This window comes from Populus nigra, chromosome 7, assembly GCF_951802175.1.
Source record: "Populus nigra chromosome 7, ddPopNigr1.1, whole genome shotgun sequence".
Lineage (NCBI taxonomy): Eukaryota > Viridiplantae > Streptophyta > Magnoliopsida > Malpighiales > Salicaceae > Populus > Populus nigra.
In genome coordinates this window covers 22,015,876-22,037,114 of record NC_084858.1, presented here as the reverse complement: position 1 = coordinate 22,037,114, position 21,239 = coordinate 22,015,876, and the positions used below count along the sequence as shown (strand labels likewise).

The following is a 21,239-nucleotide window of genomic DNA, read 5'->3' as shown; positions in this document are numbered from 1 at the left end:
TGGAGATACGAGTAAAAGTTAAGCTACATTTTCTTGAAAAATGCTTCCATTGTGAAGTCCTAGTCAATTGAATCAAAAGTCCTGACATCCACTTATTTGCCTGCTCACTTAATGAAGGTCTACAAATTAGTTGTCTGGTGGAAGATCAATGGAGAATGCAGGTGTCTTATATCCACGAATTGCTGTCACATTTTATACTAGCATCTGCCATAACCGAAGTCAACAAAATTGCTTTAAATGCTAGAGTACGATGCAGCGTGTAGTTGTTATATTGCCACACAGGAGAGCCAAAGGTAACCTAAGCACAAGACGTTTAACAGATTGCAGAGGAAAGAATTGGATAGCATAATTGAGTAAGTTAAAAAATGAATTAACTAGGATCAAAACTCAGATTCGAAATGGTTGTGCTTCAACGTGCTACATTGGATTTCCTCAGAATTACCTAATCTATTCGAAGTTTTGATTAACCTGAGACCTCATGAGGCCTTCTCTCCATCCTCTCTCGCGAGCCCTAAACTCCCATTTTGCACTAAGTTTCCTTTGTTCTTGTAATACTTCTTCAGCTCTTTCTCTTGCCGCTTCGCAGGTATCCATTCCAAAATTGCATTTCTCTGCCTCTTTCTGGTACTGAGATGTCATTCTCTTAGCCTCCAACAGCGCCACGTCTGCACGTTGCTGTTTTTTCTGAGCTTCTTCTTCATTTAACCTCAGTTCCTCTGACAACATATCTGTAAAACTTTTCTCTATCTCATGGCTCACTTCAGGATCATGCTTCATACAATCTAAAAGATTAGAAAGACAATAACAGAAAATGTCAAAGGTCAAGAAATGGTATAACCCACTGTAGATAATAACATTCATAGAAATGGTGAAAAAAGCAGAATCAATAACAGAAAATGTCAAAGGTCAAGAAATGGTACAACCCATTGTAGACAATAACATTCATAGAAATGGTGAAAAAAGCAGAATCACATCAATTTTCTTTCCTTGCATCCCGAAAACGTTAGAACTAGCATTTTTCAGAATTACCAAGTATTATCGTGTGCACTAGACATGTCGACATTGACATCCTAACAGGTCTTAGATGTCTGAAGCTGACGAAACACTAATTCTTCTGTAGAAAAGCAAGGCTCTTCATTTTTCTTCCTTGCAAGATTTAATGTTGTTCTATTCTATAGGGACTAGGGAGCAGGCAACCATGTGACCTCTAAACAGGCAGCCATGAGAGTAGATAACCAATGTTATGACTTGAAAGTATCCTGGATAAAGCTATTCATGTGTACAAGTACCAAATATCAGCCAATGAGCTATAACTCTTGGCTGGAATTAGTGTCCCCGTCCCCCTCCCCCCCACGAGATCTCGAGTTTGAAACTCTCCTTTGTAACGAAAGAAACAAAAAAGGTACCATTTATCAGTTTTAGTTTGTTCCTTAACAGCCTTTTCATTTTCTTCTGATACTTTACAGGTAATAACCTTAAATCTAGACTGCTAAAGCATCCCTAAATACACATCATTCGTCAAAATACAAACAGAATTTAAATTTCAGCAATACCGTGAAAATTGATTTTCATAAAATTCTGGCTCATTATATCTTAGAAATCCCTTTCCACATGGCCTATGGGGAAGATAAACTAACCTGTAAAGGAGCTGTTGCTCAATCCTGAAACGAAACAGACAAGAAAATCATCATGAAAAGCAACAGTAGAGTTGGTAGTTAGCCAGTACAGGCATCACTTAATACAACAATATCCACAACATCAAGAACAAATCCTCCAGGATAATCAGAGCAAACTAGAAAAAATACGTCAAACAAGCAGGTCATGGTCATCATCTAAGAGAAGGAACTGGGATTTTAACAGGGATATGTAAGAAATTCCGAACATACTCCAGATTCATGTTTTGAAATTGTTTCAGCATTTTCACAGCTATAACAACTGAGTAACCTCCAAGTAATTGAATTGTACCATCAGATCAGACAAACTTAACCCACTAAAGCCATCTACAACTCCTAGTAATCAACATTTGCACATATAGTAGAAAACTAAAACCATATTCTTCTCCCAATTGAAAAAAAACTACAAAAATCAGTGATCCACAATAAACACACATAAACTAGCAAATTTTATGCCTAGAATCACACAATCAATCAACTTTTAGTAGTAAATTCAATGCCCCGTCAATGCATTTTGGACCCTTTTATCACCCCTTGAAAATCCAACCACAAAAACATAAGAAAATCTTGCACACATACAAGATTCATCAATTAAAAACCAAAACAAACTCAAACCAAAAAGGGAACACAACCAAACAACATGCACATCCATGCATGTATATTTACATACCTTCAGGGAGGGTAAGGAGGGGTTGAGAAGAGCAATCACAGGAGCAAGGATGGCAACGAGGGGTAGAAGAACGAATCTTGGCCGTTAAAAATTCAGAAAGATGCCAATACAAAGGTCGGCCAACAATGTAGCCAACGAGGAAAAATCCCATGATAACCATCACCACCTTTATGGCTGCCTTTAGCTTAGGGCCTCTGCGCCTGTTGTTGTAATAGTATTCATTCATCATTCGTTCTTTCTTACTCGGGCCAAAAACAAAGTGTAAAAGATTTGGATTTGAGGCAGTGAAAAGATATGCTAAGCTATGTAATGCTTATCATCTGGTAACTGCTTTCTGGTCTATGATGATGATGATCAAGTGTTTATTTTTATTTTTTCTTAATTATCTGAATTTTGGAATATATTTCCTTTAATTTCTCTCACTGAAATGGTAAATTCTCCTGGAAATACGGTATTGGCGCCAGGCAAGGAACTTTAGACGTGGTGTCCTTTCTGATCGGTGGTGTTTATCACTTTTGTAGTTTTTGAGGGATTTAAAAACTGAGAAGTTAACATGTAAGCTGTTTGGTAGTATGGGGAGTTGCAAATGAAAACTTCTTTCCGTCCACTGTTTCAAATCCGAACCATCCAACCGGGGGCTGACTCGTGACTCAGGGTTTAAGGTCAGATTAATTTTCAATAAAAATAGGACAAGGATTAATATGGTATAACCAGATCTCGGGTACTCATGACCTCGTTAGCTAAGAAAAAACAAAATCAAAACCCTTAATTTTTTTAAAAAATAATATATTTTAAAAATAATATAATCTTTATTTTTTATAAAATTCAAAAAAAATATATTAACCCGGTTAACCCAAATCAACTCAAAATCAACTCACTTTTCTCATGATTCAAGATTTACTAAATACCCCAAGTCAGGGATTAAAAATCATAATTTTATCAAAAATATTTAGTTAACCAACAAGTCCACTAAAAACTTTATTAAAAATTTGATTACGAAAACAACAATAATTTATATCTCTTTCTTAAATATACACTGTCGAACACTGCGAAGGTTACAAGAAGAGTTTTTGTTAAAAGTGAAAAACCTAGAGTTATTGTTCATGTCAGTTATGGTTCTACCAAGAAGTTCTGGTTAGTTATACACATGCTAGGAGAAAACTGGTTAGAATAATTTCATGAAGCTGGCTGGTTTTGAAGGTTCTCCGACCCAACTTTAACCAACAGGGACACCTCTCTTCGGAATAGTGGTGATCATCAATAGGCACAACATTTATTCAATGAAGCACAACTTTGTGCTAACAAGGTTTCTGGCATTTTGTCATCAGCTATAGAATATCTTCAGCAATGATACTACTGAGTTCTAAAATTCATTCGGTAATGAACAAACTTAACCTGGTAAATCCATTCCACAAACAAAATGCATGTAAAGAATCATGGTCGAACTTTGAACTTTGCGAGTACTGTTTGTATAGCCATTTTGCAAGTTGATCAACATACTGAACAAGCAACTGATGAGTATTATTCAGCTGTTCAATCTACATAAAGCAGCGTGATTCACACTTATAGGACATTAAAATAGATTTGTCTAAGCTTTCTTGTAATCAATGCATCAAAGGTCAACGATAGATGCCATTAATTTGCCGCGTGAATATGATTGAACAAACAAGGAAGCAAATGGCACCGTGTTCATTTCTTTTTCGGATACTCCCTAGGCCCAAATATGGTAGAACCAATTCTCACATTCGTGCTCCCCATTTCAATCTGCAAAACAAGTTTTAGCTATTAGTTGGATAATCTTTAGACAGGATGTGTTATAATGAATCAAGAGGTGCAATTTCCACATCATTGATGATAAAAACAAAAATTATTGCTACAAGCCAGTATCACTCACAGCTTGCTCAAAGTCATTAGACATTCCCATTGAGAGCTCGCATTGCTCTTCTGGTATACCAAGGGCCTTGCAAACCTCGCTTCTGCAGTTTGCCAATGCCTGATAATACAACAAGGTTTGATATCAGAAAATCTAAAGCACACACAATGCTGTGAAAAAGCAAGTGGAAAAAAGTAGGGAACCTAAAAGTGAACAAAATATGCTACCACCTTGAAGTTTTCTGGGGTTGAGGTATAGTCAAGCATTCCTATTGTCATTAGGCCACAAAACTGAAGGTTTGTGCAACTCTGAATAACATGTTTTGCAAGTTCCACACAACCTGAGGGCTCAACACCAGATTTTGCTGCAACAATACAACATATATAAAACAACAGCCAAAAATAGTAGATCATTATCAACTGCTCTTACGAGATCCTTAAACTAGTAGAATTCTACAACAAAACAGGATATGGCAGTTGAAAGAAATTCAAGCCAAATAAGAGCAAATTGTTGTAAATCATACAATCAAAAATTGCCCCAAGAACAAACTGGCTCCCAACCATGACTGGAATGACAAGGAGACTGTTCAGCAGGTAACAGTTTTTTAGCAGAACCAGATTCCAGAGGAGGTATCCGGCTGCATGCTAAAAAAGCTACAGAGGATATTTAAGGTGACAAATTTTCATATACTAGACAACCTGTTTTAAAAGAGACTCCTAAATAATAATAGATGCATAGCTCAGAGGCAGTAGCATAAGAAGCAGCATCAGAACCCGAAAGCCACTCAAAAGTAGAACAGAAAGCAGCATCAGAACCTAAATGCCATTCAACCTACAATGTTAAGGTTTAAACACCAAGTGCAAATAACTCCTGGCTACTTTCTCGACATCAGAACAAAGTTATGAACTTTTCTTTTAAATGCAAAATCCTAGGTCATTTCATATAGAAGCCATGCTCTAAACCAAACAAAATGAAACTTCGACTTTTTTCACAAGTCCACATTGAAGACAAAATTAAGGTAAAATTATGCACTTATAGAAGCTAAAGAAAAGCCATTGAATTATGAACACATTACTCAAACCTCCAAGAGGAGCAAGCATACGCTAGTCAATATCATGTTATCTAAACACAAAATATAGAACAGAACTAATTAAGACAGGTAATGTTGCTGCCTTGGAACTAATGTCAAATAAAATTACTTAGTTATCCCAAGTCAGCAATATTAATTAAGGCCATCAGCAATAAGCCTACATATTTAATTCACTCACATTCTTCACCACTGGTATTCACTTGGACTAAGACCTTCAGGGGCTTCCTTCCCAGGTTCCCAACTGCTCGATCAAGATGATTGGCAATCTGCAAATTACATAAATTAAGCTTTCATAAATTCACAACCGAACATATAAACTAACAAGCTTGAATAGTTAGAAAGGTCCTCAAGCAGAGCTTCATAAATCAATAAAATGCAAGTGTTCATAAAAAAAAAAGTCATTACCTTTTCATCATCCACACTCTCTACCATATCAAGGTTTGGTACACTAGCTGCACAACACACAATCACCCATAAGAAAACACAATAAAACACCACAAACCCAGAATTTCAAAACCAACAAAGACAACAAATGAACCATACCCAGTAAAGGTTTCACTTTATTACTCTGCAAATTCCCAATGAAATGCCACTCTATATCCTCTGGCAACTGCATTATTTAATCACCAGATTCAACCAAGAAAATTTCACATCTTTAATCAATCATCATTACCATAATCATTATTTAACACAAATTAATACAAAAAGATTCAAACTTTAAGAACCTGGGGTGCCTTTTCTATGAATTCTTGAGCATAGTTTTCACCAAAACAACGGTGACCCACATCGTATACTTGTTTGATTAGAGAGACTGGTTTGGTCTTACTAACAGCCACCACTCTGATCTGCTGGGATCCACGGCCTGCCTTCTCTGCTGCTTGAGAGACACGCTGAAGCACTGATCGGAGCGCCGCCGCTGCGACTTTGTCCATAGCGACAGGTATTGCTGACATATCAGAGACTTGCTCTTGTTCTTGTTTTGTGGTACAGTTCTTATCTGTGGTGCTGGGTTCTTCTTCTTCTTGTCTGTTCATTTTTTTTGTGGTCTCTCTCTCTCTAAAATCCTTTGATTTTTGGTTGGTTATTGCTAGCTAGATTGTTGGTATGAAACGTTGCGTTTTAGGATATTTCCTTACAATATTTTATTCATTTTTCAAGGTTTTTTGTTTTTTCCTTGTTACAACTTGTAAATTAACACGTTACTGAAATTTCTTTAGTTTAAACCAGTGGTATTGTAGAAAATGCCCTTTGTAATATTTTTTTTTACAAACAATTTTCATCTAAAATTTTCTTCAATGAACTAAGATTTTAGTTCAAACGATTTTATATATATACATATACTCACACTTTACTAACATTTACCACAATGAAAATGTTAGTAAAGTGTGAGTATATACATAAAACCCGTGGCATCTCAATAATTATTTTTCGAGTCCACTTAAAAAAATATAAGTAAAAACAAAATTATAAAAAAAAATTGGTTGGTATGAGTTTTTTTAATATTTATTTTTTAAAAAAATAAATATAAAAATAACTATTAAAAATTAACTAGTTACTCTATAACAATAATAAATTTTTTCAAAAAAAAAAAACTTGACTTTGAACTTCAACTCTATTTGGTAACGAGGTTGTATCTGCGTTTTGTTTAAAACACAGATATAACCTGTTTGGTAAAAAAAAACATATTTTACTATGTATGGGTCCCACATCTTTTTACGTTTGAGATGCAAGAAAAAAAGAAGTGACATTTTGTTGCTTTGTGCACATTGTTCACACTAATTTTAATTAGTATGAACAGTGCAAGAGATTTGCACTGTTCACTTGAAAAATAACGAACAATGCAATTCTCTTGCACTGTTCGCACATGTTTTTTTTAGAGTGTTAATTTTATTAACATTTTAAAAAAAAATTAATTTAGAGTAAATTAAATTCATTCGCATTGTGATGTAAACAAAAAAATTTCTCCCAAAAAACTAGTATATAGTGAATTAAATTCACTCGCACTATAATATTAATTTTATACCTGATAATATTTTATCTAATTTTATTACACACTCAAAATATTATGAAAATTATAGTTCTTATTAGATAAATTTTGTACATAATGGAATTATAAATAGTTTAATAGAATAATAAAAATATTTTATATAGAGTATTATTTATTTCATGATGTAATAGAAGTAATTAATTCTACAATATTTAAATTTAAAATCATCAATATTAATATATATATATATATATATATATTTAAAATTATTTTATAACCTTAATTTCAAAAGCATTCTTAACCAAACACATTAAACTTTTTTTTCTTCAACCTCAATTTAAACCACAGTTTTAACTAAACACCTATTTTTTCAAACCAACCTCAACTAAAAGTACTTTTTATAAAATAATTTTTTTTAAATCACAATAATTACCGCAATACCAAACACACTTTTCAAGGTTAATATGAATAATGAATGTCTTTTTTTTTTTTAGATTAGCTTCTAGAAACAATCCAGGCCATTCCCGGCAAAAAGAAAAAAAATTGTTGAGTTTCACTTTTTATATAAACATTTGCCTTTTTTTTATATAAATTCACCTCCCATTTGTTTTCATTTCTTTTTATTTTTTTAATTTCATAATTAAAATTTTTTTAATAATAATCCAGGTTACTTTTGAACTGGTTAAATTAATTGTATAACGTCAAAATAAATCTCATATAGGTTTTTTAAGAAATTTCTAGCTAGACAAGAAGTCACATTAAAAGGTTTTTTTAATTAATTTTATTCTTGAATTTTTTATATTGATTAATCAAGTTGTTTTTGAATCAATTAATCAATTAAATTACAAAAAAATAACTCTTATATAGTTTAGTTTTAATTTGAATCAAGTTGGAATATTATGTTTTCCAACCGCAGCATATATAAACTATTGTACAAACTGTTATTTTATCAAAAGAAAAATAATTAATAAGTGTTATTTTGCTTTTTTAAAACAGTGCTAATTCAAAAAAAAAAAACCTTAAATTTTGATATTGAAGTTTAGGGATGGCTTATGACCATTCATGAATGATCCGAAATGTTTATTTAGTAGAAGACATGTTAAATGTAAATTATAGAAGATACTCCTAACAGGTAAATGAGAGATAATTAACAGGGTGAAATGATATATATTCCTGGGTCCTGGTCTAGACCAGTTTATATATATATGAGACTGTTCTAGTTGAAATTTTCCCAGTAATGAACAGATTCAGTAAAATTCATGTGGGAATATTAGGATTGATGTCCAATGCCATCTACCGGTGAATTCTAGGCATGACAAATCGAAGAATCTCCAACAATAGAGCACTAAATGATAAAACTGAAAGTATTCCTACATAAATCCATTTCCATTTCTCAGCATGGCCTTTATGATCAATCCCTTGAAATATGTTTGCTACAATCATGGAAATCAATAGATATCCTAGGATTTTATGGTATATCTTCCACCACCTCCTGCATTCATTCTCTCTCTTCGGTTGCAAGTAGAGAGCAAGCATCTGCATCACAAAAACAATGGCGTCGGAGATCAATAAAGCAAGATTGATCAAAATAAGTAGAGGGACTGCAAGTCTAGGCTCACCTGTGCAGTTGCAAATGTGAAAATAACGATGCCAAGAATCCTGTGTGCTCTCAAGCTGTATTGCTTTGAGGAATTCCCAAGCCACATCCCAAAGCTCCATCCCACTGCGCCAATAATATATCCCAAAGTTTGACATAGAACGTGAAATTTGTACCATTCATCACATTTCAATGGAAATTTCCTGAAGGATCTTGCAACAATCGCCCCCACAGGCAAGAGTGTTCCCCATCCTATGATGTTTAGAACCCCATGAGTCTGTTTCATGTAGATCACATTAGTAATAGCAAGACGAGTTCATCAAGGAAAAATGAATAGAAAAGTTAAAGTTAAAGCACATGGAACTCTTTATTTTTCTGCAAATTCTGTTGATGTAACTTTCCTTACATTCCTAAGATGGCGTCTGTGATGCAAAGCAATTTGACCACTCCATGATCTTAGGTTCGTCGTCTCTGCATTCTCAGTACCTCGAAGAGAAGTATGATCATCCCTTTGTGGTTTGATGTTTTCCACACTGGAGCTGACTTGCCACTCATTAGTTCTTCTCACTGTTGTCACAGGAGAACCCTCGCTGCATGAAGAGCTTTGGACACAGAGGATTAAACAGACGATTACAAGACAATGAGAGCTCATGATCTCTCACTGCCTTGACAATGAAATTGAAGGATTTCATTGTGCTGCAACATATAAAACTGTATAAAAAGTTCATGTCGCCATAGACTTGTTGCAGAATTGATGTAATGACATCAATCATTCCTTGATGTACTTCCTATGACTTGTCAGAATATGTGCTTTTCTTAGCAACATAAAGAATCCTGTCTACCTTGAACCAGTGGTGCACAGGACAAGATAGATATTATTCTGATTTGTATCAGTCCTTTTGCAATCATTGCGATTTGCTTTTCTTTCTATTACTGTAGATTAATTATGTTTTGGAATATAAAATTTGAAGGAGAATTGAAAATCTAAATCTAAATATTTTAGTTTTAATATATTTTTTGAAGTTAAAATTTGTGGACTTTGAAATTTATAGAAGTTTATATTATCATGTATTTAATTTTTATTAAATAAATAGAAATGATAAAATTCAAACTCAGATTATTTAGTTATTAAAACTTTCATACCATATTAAAGAATTAATTTAACTTAATGAAAGATCACAAGATATGATTTATATTATTTTCTAACACTATTATGATTAATTAATTGATTAAAACTAATTACAGAAATTAAAAGAAAGGTTAGGAAGAGGGCTCGAGAGAAATCCTAGATGTCAGGGATAATCTTTCATGTAAGTGAAAGAGAAAAATCTCTTTATTCATTTATCAAATTATAAAAGTCTACTTAAAAATAAATTAAAAAATTTATTTATACTAATCATAAGTCTAAATTTCAATCCTTTTATATATATATATATATATATATATATATATATATATATATATATATATAGAATCCAAGATCATGATGCAAATAATTTTAATTAGTCAATCTAACTGACTGAATAATATTGTATGTATTGTTTAGCATATTTATTTATGGATCAATGAAAAGAAGTATAGATTATGCAGAATTGTTGGTTTTGACGAAAAAACTCATAAGTTTCAATCTAAAAGTTAGATTGTGCTTAAATTTAGCTAAGAAATGTCACTACTCGATGCCGTGATGATGTTTAGAAAAGAAAAAAGCAAAAATAAATATTTGACATCTTATTTTTAGAGGAAAAATATTTTATTTGAGGAGTTACCACATAATATTATGATCACTAGGAACTATAACCGATCAACAAAAATTCTATAATATGAGACTAGTTATGCTAAAAGAAAGATATTGTTACTCCTAAAACGATCTACTTGACATAGACTACATTACATATTTTGTCTTGACTTGTTAATAGTTTGCTGTGTTATGCTATTATGGTCTGTCTATAATATTCATGACTTTGACTTTAGTAAATATTCAACTAAAAATACTTCCAACTCTGTCATTGATAAGCGGTCTAATATTTCTAACCTTTGTATCAATGAATATTAGGTGTTAATGAATATTACAAGTTTTTCTAATTCTGACATTGATGAATATAAATAATTTTAACTTAAACATCAATGAATATTAAGATGATATTTATAATTTTGGTATTAGTGGATATCAATCCAAGTTGATATTACAACCTCTGACGCCGATTAATAAAAAAAATTATTTGAATTGAAAATTTTTTATTTTTTTTTAAAATTCAAGGCGGTGACTCGTAATGAGTCCATTTACCTTAAACATGGATAACAAATATTTTTTATTTACAAAGAAAAGGTTAATGATTTTATTATTTTGAAAATTTAGGTATGAGCCTTTTAATTTTAGGCAAGTCCTCATTAGTTTAATAAACTTCTTATTAAGTCCAAATATACATGAAAAATATTTTTTTATAAAAATGCTTAAAAAAATATTTTAATAAATGTTAAAATATGCAAAAGCATGACTTTGATCTTTTTGTGAAATGGCTAATATAAAGACCTATTTTATTGTATTTCTTTTATCTCTAGCTTTTAATTAAAAGTAAGAAGTAAATGATTGTAAATAAAAGGTCCAAACATGACATTAAATCCCATAAACTTATTAGCTCAAATATTACACTTGAAATATGTTTGATATTGTGGTAATAGTTGGTTTTAAAAATATATTAAAATAATTTTTTTATTTTTTTATAATTTAATATTAGCACATTAAAACAATCTAAAAATATATATAAAATTTTTTTTTAAAAAAACAAATCTTTGTAAAACCTCTTTCTAATCACCAAAATAAAGGACCTTTATATAAACAAACAAAGTCAGCCCATTCGTAAACACAAACCCAACCCAGCCTCCATTGGAGCCCAACTCGCTGACAAAAAATATAGCCCATAAACTCAAACTACGATTTATTGTATTATAACATCAGCCCATCAAACAAAAGTAAGAAAACCCAAATCCACAAACACTTCAAAATTAAACCACAGGATGATGAAAAGATCGCAACCAAAAATTCAAGCTTGCTGTCATAAGAGCATTCAATTTATATAGATTTCAACCACACTAAACCACAGCTTTCTGATGCAGAGATTGGTAATCATGTGGTAAAAATCTAGATGAAAATATGTTGCTACCATGGGAACTTAATCCAAAGCTTTTGAAGCGCGCCAAATAAAAGCCAACCGTTATTGACTTAAAGGAAATTAAGCATGATCTCATTCAGCAAAGAAAATTTATCCAGCATGTTCACATGAGAGGAAAAGAAAGCTTTCCTAGCATAGCTGTAAACTTGAGCTAAAGGTACGAGGGAGAAAAAGGCTAAAAAGATCATACCTATCACAGTAGCAGTAACTTGGAGGTTTGATAATTCTGTCTCCAACAGTTTGACAGTAGGGATTGGTTCTGAAACAATGGCAGAGCAGGGGAGAAAACGTGAGAGGCTTGCAGTCTTGGAGTTAGGAGGATTTGTTTAGCAGTGTCTCCTCTTCAAAAGTCTTCTTGGGTTCTTGAAGATGGCTTAGAAATAGAAGTTGGCAATAATGGTAAAAAAAAAAACTTGAAACTCCCAGGTCATCCTTTTATAGGGTAACATTTGGATTCTATCCAAGAAACCCGTCCTCTCTCCCTCATCTTTGATCTTCCTATCTTTTAAGATGGAATGAGACCTTGTTGACGGAGATCCCAACCGCTAAAAAATGCTCCATATTTGGTGAAAAGAAAACACCCAGAGTCCTGTGATTTCTGTACTGTTGAAGACAAGTTTTTTTCATGTCAAGAGAGCATTGCAGGGGCGAAGAAAACTGAACAAACCGGTGGGATTTGAAGAAGGTAATATGGGCTATGATTATGATTTGGGGAAGATTTGGTGCGTTTTGGTGGGAAGGTTCAAGGCCATTTTGGTGGCTTCTTCGACACATTCTCTGGTTGAAAAGCATACTTATTAAACTTGGATTGGCTTGACAGGTTGACCCGGAACCTGATGGCTGGACCGGTCCGAGTTTATTAAAAGATCATCTGGTATAGTGACCCAGCCAAATTCAGTCGACCCATGACCCGAGCGAGATTCAGTTTTTTTTTTTCAAATGTGATTTTCTTCTACACCTCTCTTTTCATATTTGTTTAGTTGATTATTAATACTTTTTAAAGTTCACTATATAAATATTAAAAAAATATTTTATTTTTTCAATGTAGGATTTGAAACCCTTTAGTATATATACTCTATATTCACAAAAAAAACTATGTTTTTTCAATATGGGATTTGAAACCCTTTAATATATATTCCAAGAAAAAATTATTTTTTCAATATGGGATTTGAAGCCATTTCGTATATATAATCTATGTTCACAAGAAAAAAATTATGTTTTTTCAGTGGGATAAAAAACTTTTTGGTTTAAATACTTCAACTTAAAATGATAACATAATATCTTTTCAATATGGAATTTAAATCTTTTAGTATATATACTCTATATTCACAAGAAAAAAGTTATGTGTTTTTAATATGAGATTTGAAACTCGTTAGTATATATACTCCTATGTTTCCAAGAAAAAATTATTTTTTCAATGTGGGATTTGAAGTCATTTTGTATATATACTCTATGTTTACAAGAACAAAGTTATGTTTTCTCAATATGGGATAATTTTTTTTTTATTTAAATACTTCAACTTAAAATGATAACATAATATTTTTTCAATGTGAGATTTGAAACCCTTTAGTTTATATACTCTATATTCACAAAAAAAAAGTTATGTTTTTTCAATGTGGAATAATTTTTTTTTTAAATATTATTTTAAATTTCATTATTCATAACATGTATAACCTATATTCACATGGATTTTTTTTTCATTTTTTCATATATATAAAATATTAAAACTTTAAATATATATTTTTAATTTTTTCGGGTTAACTCGAGTTGACTCAGGTTGACCCATGAAACCCGGGACCCGGCCCCTTGACCAAGTCAACTCCCAGGTCGGGTTTCATAACTATGTTCAAATAAAAAGAAAAAAAATAAATAGTATTTTAATAACATGTCGTTCAGGATCTTGGTTTAAAGCCAGATAACAAGTTGTTTGATTAAAAAAATTAGATTAAATTAAAATCATTTTTTAACTTTCAATTAAGTCTAAAATTATCCTTATCTTTCGTATTCTTTTAAATATTACTCTGAGAATTTTGCAATTGAACTCTTAGATTTATGCATTCCTTGCAAATATTCATTATTTTTAGATTTTTTCAATTCAATCTTTAATTAAATCTTCAAACTTCTAATTTTTTTAATTCACTTTTAAGTAAGTTAATTATGACCTTTCAAAGTTCAATTAGGTCATTGAATTTATTCAATTTTTGCAATTTTGCTTCCATATTCAAATTTCTTCTTAATTAAGCTTTTATTTTTCAAAATTAGACCAGCAAACTTTGCAATCTTGTCCATACTAGTCCTCAAATTTTTAATTTGTGTAGTATTAACCAAAATTTTAATTAATTTTTCAATATCTATTCAACAAGATTATAAATTGTCTATTCACCTAACGTTTTAAGAGCGTGTTTGGCAGTGTGGTTGCGGGTGCTTTTCAAATAGCTTTTCGTGCCGAAATGCATGCCAATGATATTTTTTTATTTTTTAAAAATCATTTTTGACATCAACACATCAAAACGATCCAAAAAGTACAAACCGCACTCAATTTTAGCAAAAAAAAAAAAATTTCAAATTTTAAGGAAACGCAGGTACAAACGCAGTACCAAACGTTCCCTAAATAGATGTGTATGCGTGATTGATTTGAAGTATTATTTTTTTCTCCTTTTTTTTGGAAGAAAAATATTTTTATATGAAAAATATTTTTTATAAAAAAATTGAGTTATTGCAAGAAATCCCAAAACCTCAACTTTAAAGGAGAGTCGGCTTAATTTCTGTAATGAATTAAGTTCTGAAAAGTCCTCAAATTATTCCTATAAAATGCTATTTAGGCTAGTTTTATTATTTTTGGATTTATCAAATACTAGAAACAATGGCGTAAAATTAAAACTATTTGCTTGGAGTAATTTTGCTTTCTATTTGACCTTTTTTTTTCCCTACGGAGGCCAACTTTTCTTTAAATTTAATCAACTCAATTCTTCTTTAATGATATTTAGTCATTTCTAAGCATTGTGATGAATCAAGACGACACAGAGAAAGCAAAACTTGTAAATTCAATTTCCTAAGGTCAACTCTCTTACAAAAACTTCTCTATAAAAGCCAATCTCCTATCAAATTAATTCCCATCCAACTAATCCTTGTTTCATACTAGCTAGTAACCATGAAGTTGCTAAAGCTCTTCCTTGCCCTCTCAACAGTAGCTGCCGTTACAGCTTTGCATTTAGACAGTTACAATGAAAATTCAAACAGGCAAAGTGAACTCTCGTTGTCCGAAATCCAAGATGTGACTTCCTTACGAGGGGTTGGTCGCGTCCTGGCTCAGCAAAACCTGATAGCCAATCTGACATGCAACAAATTCCCTCGAATTTGTCGAGTGAAGACAAGTCCAGGACCAGATTGCTGCAACAAGAAATGTGTTAACGTGAAGAAGGACCGATTGAACTGCGGTATGTGTGGGCACAAGTGCAAGTACACTGAAATATGCTGCAAGGGTCAGTGTGTGAACGCGTCTTTCGATAAAAGAAATTGCGGTGGATGCAACAAGAAGTGCAAGAAGGGCGAATTTTGTGTTTATGGGATGTGTAGCTATGCATGATTGCTTCACAAACTGTATAATTTTCTGTTGTATACATCTTCTTGTTTCTGCAAAATTGAGTCTCTTGCTTGCTCCAAAGAGCATTCGGGTGCATGTGTTGGCTCATTAATGTATGTCACATCACCACATTATGAGAGCATAGTTGTAATCTTACCACCGAGTTTAAATGAGCAAAAAGTTTACAGTAGCATAACCTTGCAATCACAAGGTCTACATATGTGAACGTGAACATAAATATATAGCTAGCATATTATAAGTATGATTGTCGAACAATTATTTAAATTTAAAAATTTTAATTGATAAGTGTGATTTTAAAATATAATTTATATTATTTTTTATTATATTATTCAGAATATAAACTTTTTGAATTTAAATTTGCATATATTTACATATTGAAGAGGCTTTGCTATCATATTTAAAAATGATTTTAATCTAAAATTTTTAAATAAATTCTCTATATAATTTATATTATTCTTTAATATTTATAATCTTCCATATAAACCAAGTGTTGAATACCAATTAAATCCATAAATATTAATGAGAGCAATTAGAGTTTAAGTTTCTAAAAGCCAAGCATAAAAATGAATACTACCACGATAGCAAATTAAAATTAGAAAGTGTTAATTTGATAATGTAGTAATAGTTATTTTTTATTTAGAATTGAATTAAAATAATATTTTTTTAATTTAATTTTGATATTAACATATCAAAATGATCAAAACAACATAAAAAATATTTAATTTGAAGAAAAAAAATTAAAATCTTTTAGAAGCATGGCTAAGCTGCAAAAAAAAAAAAAAACACCTTAAAATCTTTTCATCTATATATAGTTATAGAAAAGAAAAGAAAAATACTATGATCTTCCCTTTTTTTTCCGGTTTTATTATGAGTCTCAACATGCCTTTAACTACCTTTCTTTGTTGAAAATTAAACTTGATTTTTGATTTATCTAAAAAACAGAGAAACTGGTTCATAGGTTGAGAACCGGTTGACGGATTGAATTAAATAAATCGGTTGACCAGTTGAAAAACCATTGATCAATTCAGTCAGCAGAATAAAATTCATGTTCAAATTAATATTTTCTTGTATTAATTTATTTCTGATTGTCCAGGATTTTAAGCCTATAAAAAATTTGTAATTCAGCATTATTAAGTAGCACAAAAAAAAAAGAATAACTAAAAGAGTTTAGAGAAAAACATTTAATTAAAAATATAGGTTCCTTGTAATATTTTTTTTATTCTTGAGTGTATTATTTTTTTAATCTTATCACATCCAGCTTTCTTCCAACACTTCTAAGATTTGAACATGATATTCCTACCTTGTTCTATAATTTTATGTGGGAAACAGTTGTAAAGTTCAAATAAAGAAAGAGAAAAGTGATACTTAATCAATCTAGCTGCTCAATGGTTTAGCATATGATCAGGCATTTGCTTCAACTCTAAGCAAAACCGCAAGCATCGGTCAAACTAAGCATGTGCATAGGTGTTGTAACCCATTTTTGGGTCCCCCATAAAATATATATATATAAATATATATATATAGCCAAAGGAGGTTAAGAAAAAATAACAGGAGGCAGAAGCGCTCAGAAAATTGTCGGAAAATTGTTCAATGAGGTTAAAAATATGAAGATGGAATTTTTGACAGTATATTATTGAAGGAGGAGAGCCCTGTGGAGAAGGAAAATTTGGATTGGAGGAGAAAAGCCCAAATTTGGATGTTTTTGGATTTAATTGGATTTTTAAATGATTTTATAGGGGATTTGATTGCAAGAAAAATTGATTTTTAAGTCAATTTGGGCTTTAATTGGAAGAAATTTAAGTTCTGGGGCCAAAATATATTTTTTAGGAATTTATTAAGTCAAATCAGGGGCTTAATTGCATAAATATTGAAGTTTAAGGGCCAATTAGGGACTTAATTGAAGAAATCCGAAACCAGGGACCAAATTGAAGAAGGCGCGTAAGTATAGGGGCTGGAATTAATTGATTCAGGGGCCTAATTGAAGAAATTGGAAGTTATTTGGTCAATTGAGGGCTCAATTGCATAATTCAGAGACCAAGGACCAAAGTGAAAAACGCGGCCAACTATGGGGGCGAAGACCGAAATTCGGCAGGGATGCAATTGAAGGGACAAAAGATGATTGAGGGCTGATTTGGACTTTGGCGCGTTTTGGCGTTTTGCAGGTTTTAAATGAAACGGCGCGTTTTATCCAAAACGACGCCGTTTCATCCATTCAAAAAAAAAAAAAAAAAAAAAAAAAGGAAAGGGGCAGAACGGTGTCGTTTTGAACGACACTGTTCATCTTCCTTCTTTCCCCCCCGAACATGCAGCGGGGAAGAAAAGGAAAAAGGGATGCCTTTTGTTTGAATTTTGCCGGCCACTCTCTCGCCTGGAGCCCACCGACCGGGCACAATGGCCGACCACCCACCGCGCACCACCCGCCGAACCTCGGCAGCCGCGTCCATGGCCGACCAGCCGGCTGCCCCCCCCCCCATGTGAGCTGTAAAAAAGGCCATGGCTTTGGCTCTATAAAAAGGACCCGAAAGAGGGAGAAGGAAGGGAGGAAGAAACGGGGAGAAAACGAAAAAAAACAGAGATAGAAAAGGGGGAAGAACCGAAAGGAGAGAGAAACCGAGAGGAAAGAAAAATATAAAAAAAATACTGAGGAAAAAACCAGAGGAAAGAAACAGACCGAGAGAAGAGAGGGAAGGGAAGAAAAGAAAAAAAAGAAGAAGACCGAACCATAGGAAAAAGAAGGGGAAAGTTGGAAACGGGTAAAAAATTGAAAAAAAAAGGAGCACCGCCGGACGTTCGGAGCAGCCGCAGCGCCGCTGGACACCGCCACCGGCCTCCACCGCAGCATCAGCAACGCGGCCGCCTCCTCCTCCAGGTAACCCTTCTTCTCTTTCATTTCCTGCATTCTTTTTTTCTTTCTTTCACTGCATGCAGAACGACTAGCGTTCTGCATGCAGGGGTGGGGGGAAAATAATTCCCCCCGCCCGTTTTGGGTTGCTGGGCCAGGCGGATCCTGGCCCAGCCCTGCCTTCTGGGCCGGGCCTGGCCCAGAAGGCAGCATTAGTATTTTTGGGCCGATGTCGGCCCAATCCATTTTTTGGGCCGAAATCGGCCCAAACACCTTTAGGGCTGAATCCGGCCCAGCCCAGTTGGTTGGGCCGGCCCAGCCCGGTTTAATATAATATATATTATATTATATATTATATTTTATATTATATATATATATAAATAAAAAAAAAGGATTTGAGAAAATTCTGCAAAAATTATTAAAAAATATGTTTCTTTTTTCTGTAATTTTATTATTGTATTTTGACCAATATTGGCTTGTATTTTTATACTGTAAAGATACAAATCCGGTATTAAAATACCCGGTTTTCGTCAAAGCGTCAAAGATTTTCAAAAAAAAATGTCTTTTGCTTTCTAAAAAATTTCCTAAATATCTTTAAAAATATTTGTGATTTTTCTACATATTTTCACCAAAATGGATTAATATTTGGTTGTATTTTTGTACTGTAAGAATACAAACCCGGTATTAAAGTACCCGATTTGCGTCAAAACAAAAAAAATATACATAATTAAAAAATGTTTTGTTTTAAAATACGGCCTAGTCTCTCCAATATATATATATATATATATATAAATATTACAACATCATATTTTTCATACAACAAAGAAAATTTTAAAATGATATATGTATTAGCATGCATTTTGGCTTTAATAACCAGTTTATTCAAGCCATGAGAACTAGGCCAATATTTCAAAAATTCTAAAAAAATCTTTTTGTTTTATTTTTTAGATATGGGATTATGAATTTATACACAAAACTTTTTCCTGATATTAAATATGTTTTTTTATCATAGACATTAGCATGGTTAGGTTTTACCCGATAAGATAAGGACCTCCTTATTGAGGAGGACTTTTCTTGAACCATAGATGGACCAACAACTAGGAAACACAACGGGACCTTGATTTTATCAGACAAACAAACAAAGCAGCTTACCTTAGGTAGGGCGTATTTGGGGTGCTAAAACCTTCCCTTTACGCAACCAGTCCCCGTGCCCGATCTCTGAGACCAGTTAGGGTTCCTAGTGACCAAAATACTAGGTGGCGACTCCCACACCATTTTTTTATTAAGAGACAAAGAACTCCTTGTCTCTCCATATTTACCAGATAGATATATCCATCCCCCTATACCCACCATGAGGGTGGACGATCGCCGCGACGTCGCGCACCCCGCGACAGAATGGCGACTCCACTGGGGACAAAGTGGACTAAGCTTTGTTTTTTTTGTCTGATTTATTTGTGTCTTCATGCGTTATTGTTAATTTACCTTTCCTTTGGTTATTTGCTTATATGCTTTAAATATTTTTACGCAATATTGTTCATACATTTGTATAGAACTGTTTCATGCATTTGTATAGAACTGTCACATGCATCACATATTTTGATTATTGAGAGCACACACAAACTTTAAGTTAAGTGGGGGACTAGCAGCTTACCTTACGACTTTTAGTCAAGGTTTAAGTTTGTGTAAACCCCAACTCTTCGCTGAGTGCTTAGACTGGTAATGGTTGGTACATGTGCCATCTCATTGCCTACAAGCCCCCATATTGCCTCCACGAGGGCAATCACTGGGACAGCAAGAGACCCTTTTTAGAGACTGAATAGCCAACCTACCCTCGTCAAAGCACAAAAAAAATTTAGAACTGACTATAGGGTGTATGCTCCACAAAATGCATTTTGCATAAAACCATCTAAACCATAAAGCATTTGGTTTTCAGGTCTTTTGAAACGAAAAGATGGCCATCATTACCAAATTTTCTACTGTGGAATATGGGCAGAATTCTGAATTGTCACAACTATCAGAAGGAAACTGCTCTAGATATGATGCAAGGAAGCTTCCAGTAGTCAAAGATCTGAATTGCATAGCATATGAGATGAAGAAAATATTAGGCCATAGTCAGAACATTGATGAGGCAGCATTTTTTGGGAAGTATGGGCGATTGTTAGAAATTGCAAGGATAGAAGTATTGAACCCAGCAATCAAAGCCTTGATTAATTTTTGGGATCCCGATTACAGATGTTTTTCCTTTGGAAATGTGGATTTATGTCCCACTATAGAGGAGTATGGAATGTTGATGGAGTTTCCCAAACACCTACACCGGGTTTACTTTCCTTTGAGAAATGACAAGGTGATTCCTGAATTGTCGAAATTATTGAAGATTCCACATATGAGCAGATTTTTAGAGAAGAATGGCAGCGGTTTAAAGTGGAAATTTTTGGAAGTTGAATTAGAAAGGAAAAAAGAACAATACGACTCAGTGCTGGAAAGAGACAGGTTAATCGCTCTGGGGATCTATGGTCTTGTGTTGTTTCCAAGCTTAAAAGGGGTTATAAGTCTAGAAGCTGCTGCTGCATTCGTGGAATATGAAAATACTCATGTCAACCCTACAACTGCCATATTAGCTGAGACTTTGCTGACCCTCAACCATTTTAGAAAGACAGGGAAAGGCGCAGTAAGATGTTGTACTCAGTTATTATACATCTGGATGGTGAGCCATGTTGAAACCAAGAAGCCGAT

At 33.0% G+C, this 21,239-nt stretch overlaps 4 protein-coding genes and 1 non-coding gene across 5 annotated transcripts; 2 read left to right on the top strand and 3 right to left on the bottom strand.

Annotated features, from left to right (window-relative positions):
* Positions 1-349: 349 nt before the first annotated feature.
* Positions 350-2,871, bottom strand: LOC133698753 (uncharacterized). The gene is made up of 3 exons (XM_062121796.1): positions 2,344-2,871; positions 1,638-1,661; positions 350-782 (listed from the first exon to the last, which is right to left on the bottom strand). The coding sequence occupies exons 1-3, from the start codon at positions 2,570-2,572 to the stop codon at positions 448-450; spliced, it is 588 nt and encodes a 195-aa protein (XP_061977780.1). The 5' UTR covers positions 2,573-2,871; the 3' UTR covers positions 350-447.
* Positions 2,872-3,785: 914 nt separating this feature from the next.
* Positions 3,786-6,391, bottom strand: LOC133698752 (uncharacterized). The gene is made up of 7 exons (XM_062121795.1): positions 6,032-6,391; positions 5,850-5,916; positions 5,712-5,758; positions 5,485-5,572; positions 4,447-4,580; positions 4,238-4,336; positions 3,786-4,107 (listed from the first exon to the last, which is right to left on the bottom strand). Exons 1-7 carry the CDS (start codon positions 6,338-6,340, stop codon positions 4,033-4,035), a joined length of 819 nt encoding a protein of 272 aa, XP_061977779.1. The 5' UTR covers positions 6,341-6,391; the 3' UTR covers positions 3,786-4,032.
* Positions 6,392-8,527: 2,136 nt separating this feature from the next.
* LOC133700208 (cytochrome b561 and DOMON domain-containing protein At5g35735-like) lies at positions 8,528-9,939 on the bottom strand. Its single transcript, XM_062123749.1, has 3 exons — positions 9,297-9,939; positions 8,913-9,167; positions 8,528-8,829 (listed from the first exon to the last, which is right to left on the bottom strand). Exons 1-3 carry the CDS (start codon positions 9,540-9,542, stop codon positions 8,587-8,589), a joined length of 744 nt encoding a protein of 247 aa, XP_061979733.1. The 5' UTR covers positions 9,543-9,939; the 3' UTR covers positions 8,528-8,586.
* Positions 9,940-15,192: 5,253 nt separating this feature from the next.
* Positions 15,193-15,847, top strand: LOC133698407 (stigma-specific STIG1-like protein 1). The gene has a single exon (XM_062121316.1). It carries the CDS (start codon positions 15,212-15,214, stop codon positions 15,644-15,646), a length of 435 nt encoding a protein of 144 aa, XP_061977300.1. The 5' UTR covers positions 15,193-15,211; the 3' UTR covers positions 15,647-15,847.
* A 2,806-nt stretch (positions 15,848-18,653) lies between these two features.
* Positions 18,654-18,781, top strand: LOC133700270 (small nucleolar RNA SNORA5). Its single transcript, XR_009843370.1, has one exon. It is a non-coding gene; the product is annotated as a small nucleolar RNA SNORA5 (small nucleolar RNA).
* Positions 18,782-21,239: the final 2,458 nt, after the last annotated feature.

Coding starts and splice junctions, on each gene's coding strand:
- LOC133698753 (XM_062121796.1), bottom strand. CDS start 2,572: ATGATGAATGAATACTATTACAACAACAGGCGCAGAGGCCCTAAGCTA. Junction 1,662..2,343: donor CCTCCTTACCCTCCCTGAAG/GTATGTAAATAT, acceptor GTTTCGTTTCAG/GATTGAGCAACAGCTCCTTT. Junction 783..1,637: donor GAGCAACAGCTCCTTTACAG/GTTAGTTTATCT, acceptor CTAATCTTTTAG/ATTGTATGAAGCATGATCCT.
- LOC133698752 (XM_062121795.1), bottom strand. CDS start 6,340: ATGAACAGACAAGAAGAAGAAGAACCCAGCACCACAGATAAGAACTGT. Junction 5,573..5,711: donor AGAGTGTGGATGATGAAAAG/GTAATGACTTTT, acceptor TGTAATTTGCAG/ATTGCCAATCATCTTGATCG. Junction 4,108..4,237: donor CTAATGACTTTGAGCAAGCT/GTGAGTGATACT, acceptor CTTGTTTTGCAG/ATTGAAATGGGGAGCACGAA.
- LOC133700208 (XM_062123749.1), bottom strand. CDS start 9,542: ATGAGCTCTCATTGTCTTGTAATCGTCTGTTTAATCCTCTGTGTCCAA. Junction 9,168..9,296: donor ACAGACGCCATCTTAGGAAT/GTAAGGAAAGTT, acceptor TACATGAAACAG/ACTCATGGGGTTCTAAACAT. Junction 8,830..8,912: donor TCACATTTGCAACTGCACAG/GTGAGCCTAGAC, acceptor TTTGTGATGCAG/ATGCTTGCTCTCTACTTGCA.
- LOC133698407 (XM_062121316.1), top strand. CDS start 15,212: ATGAAGTTGCTAAAGCTCTTCCTTGCCCTCTCAACAGTAGCTGCCGTT.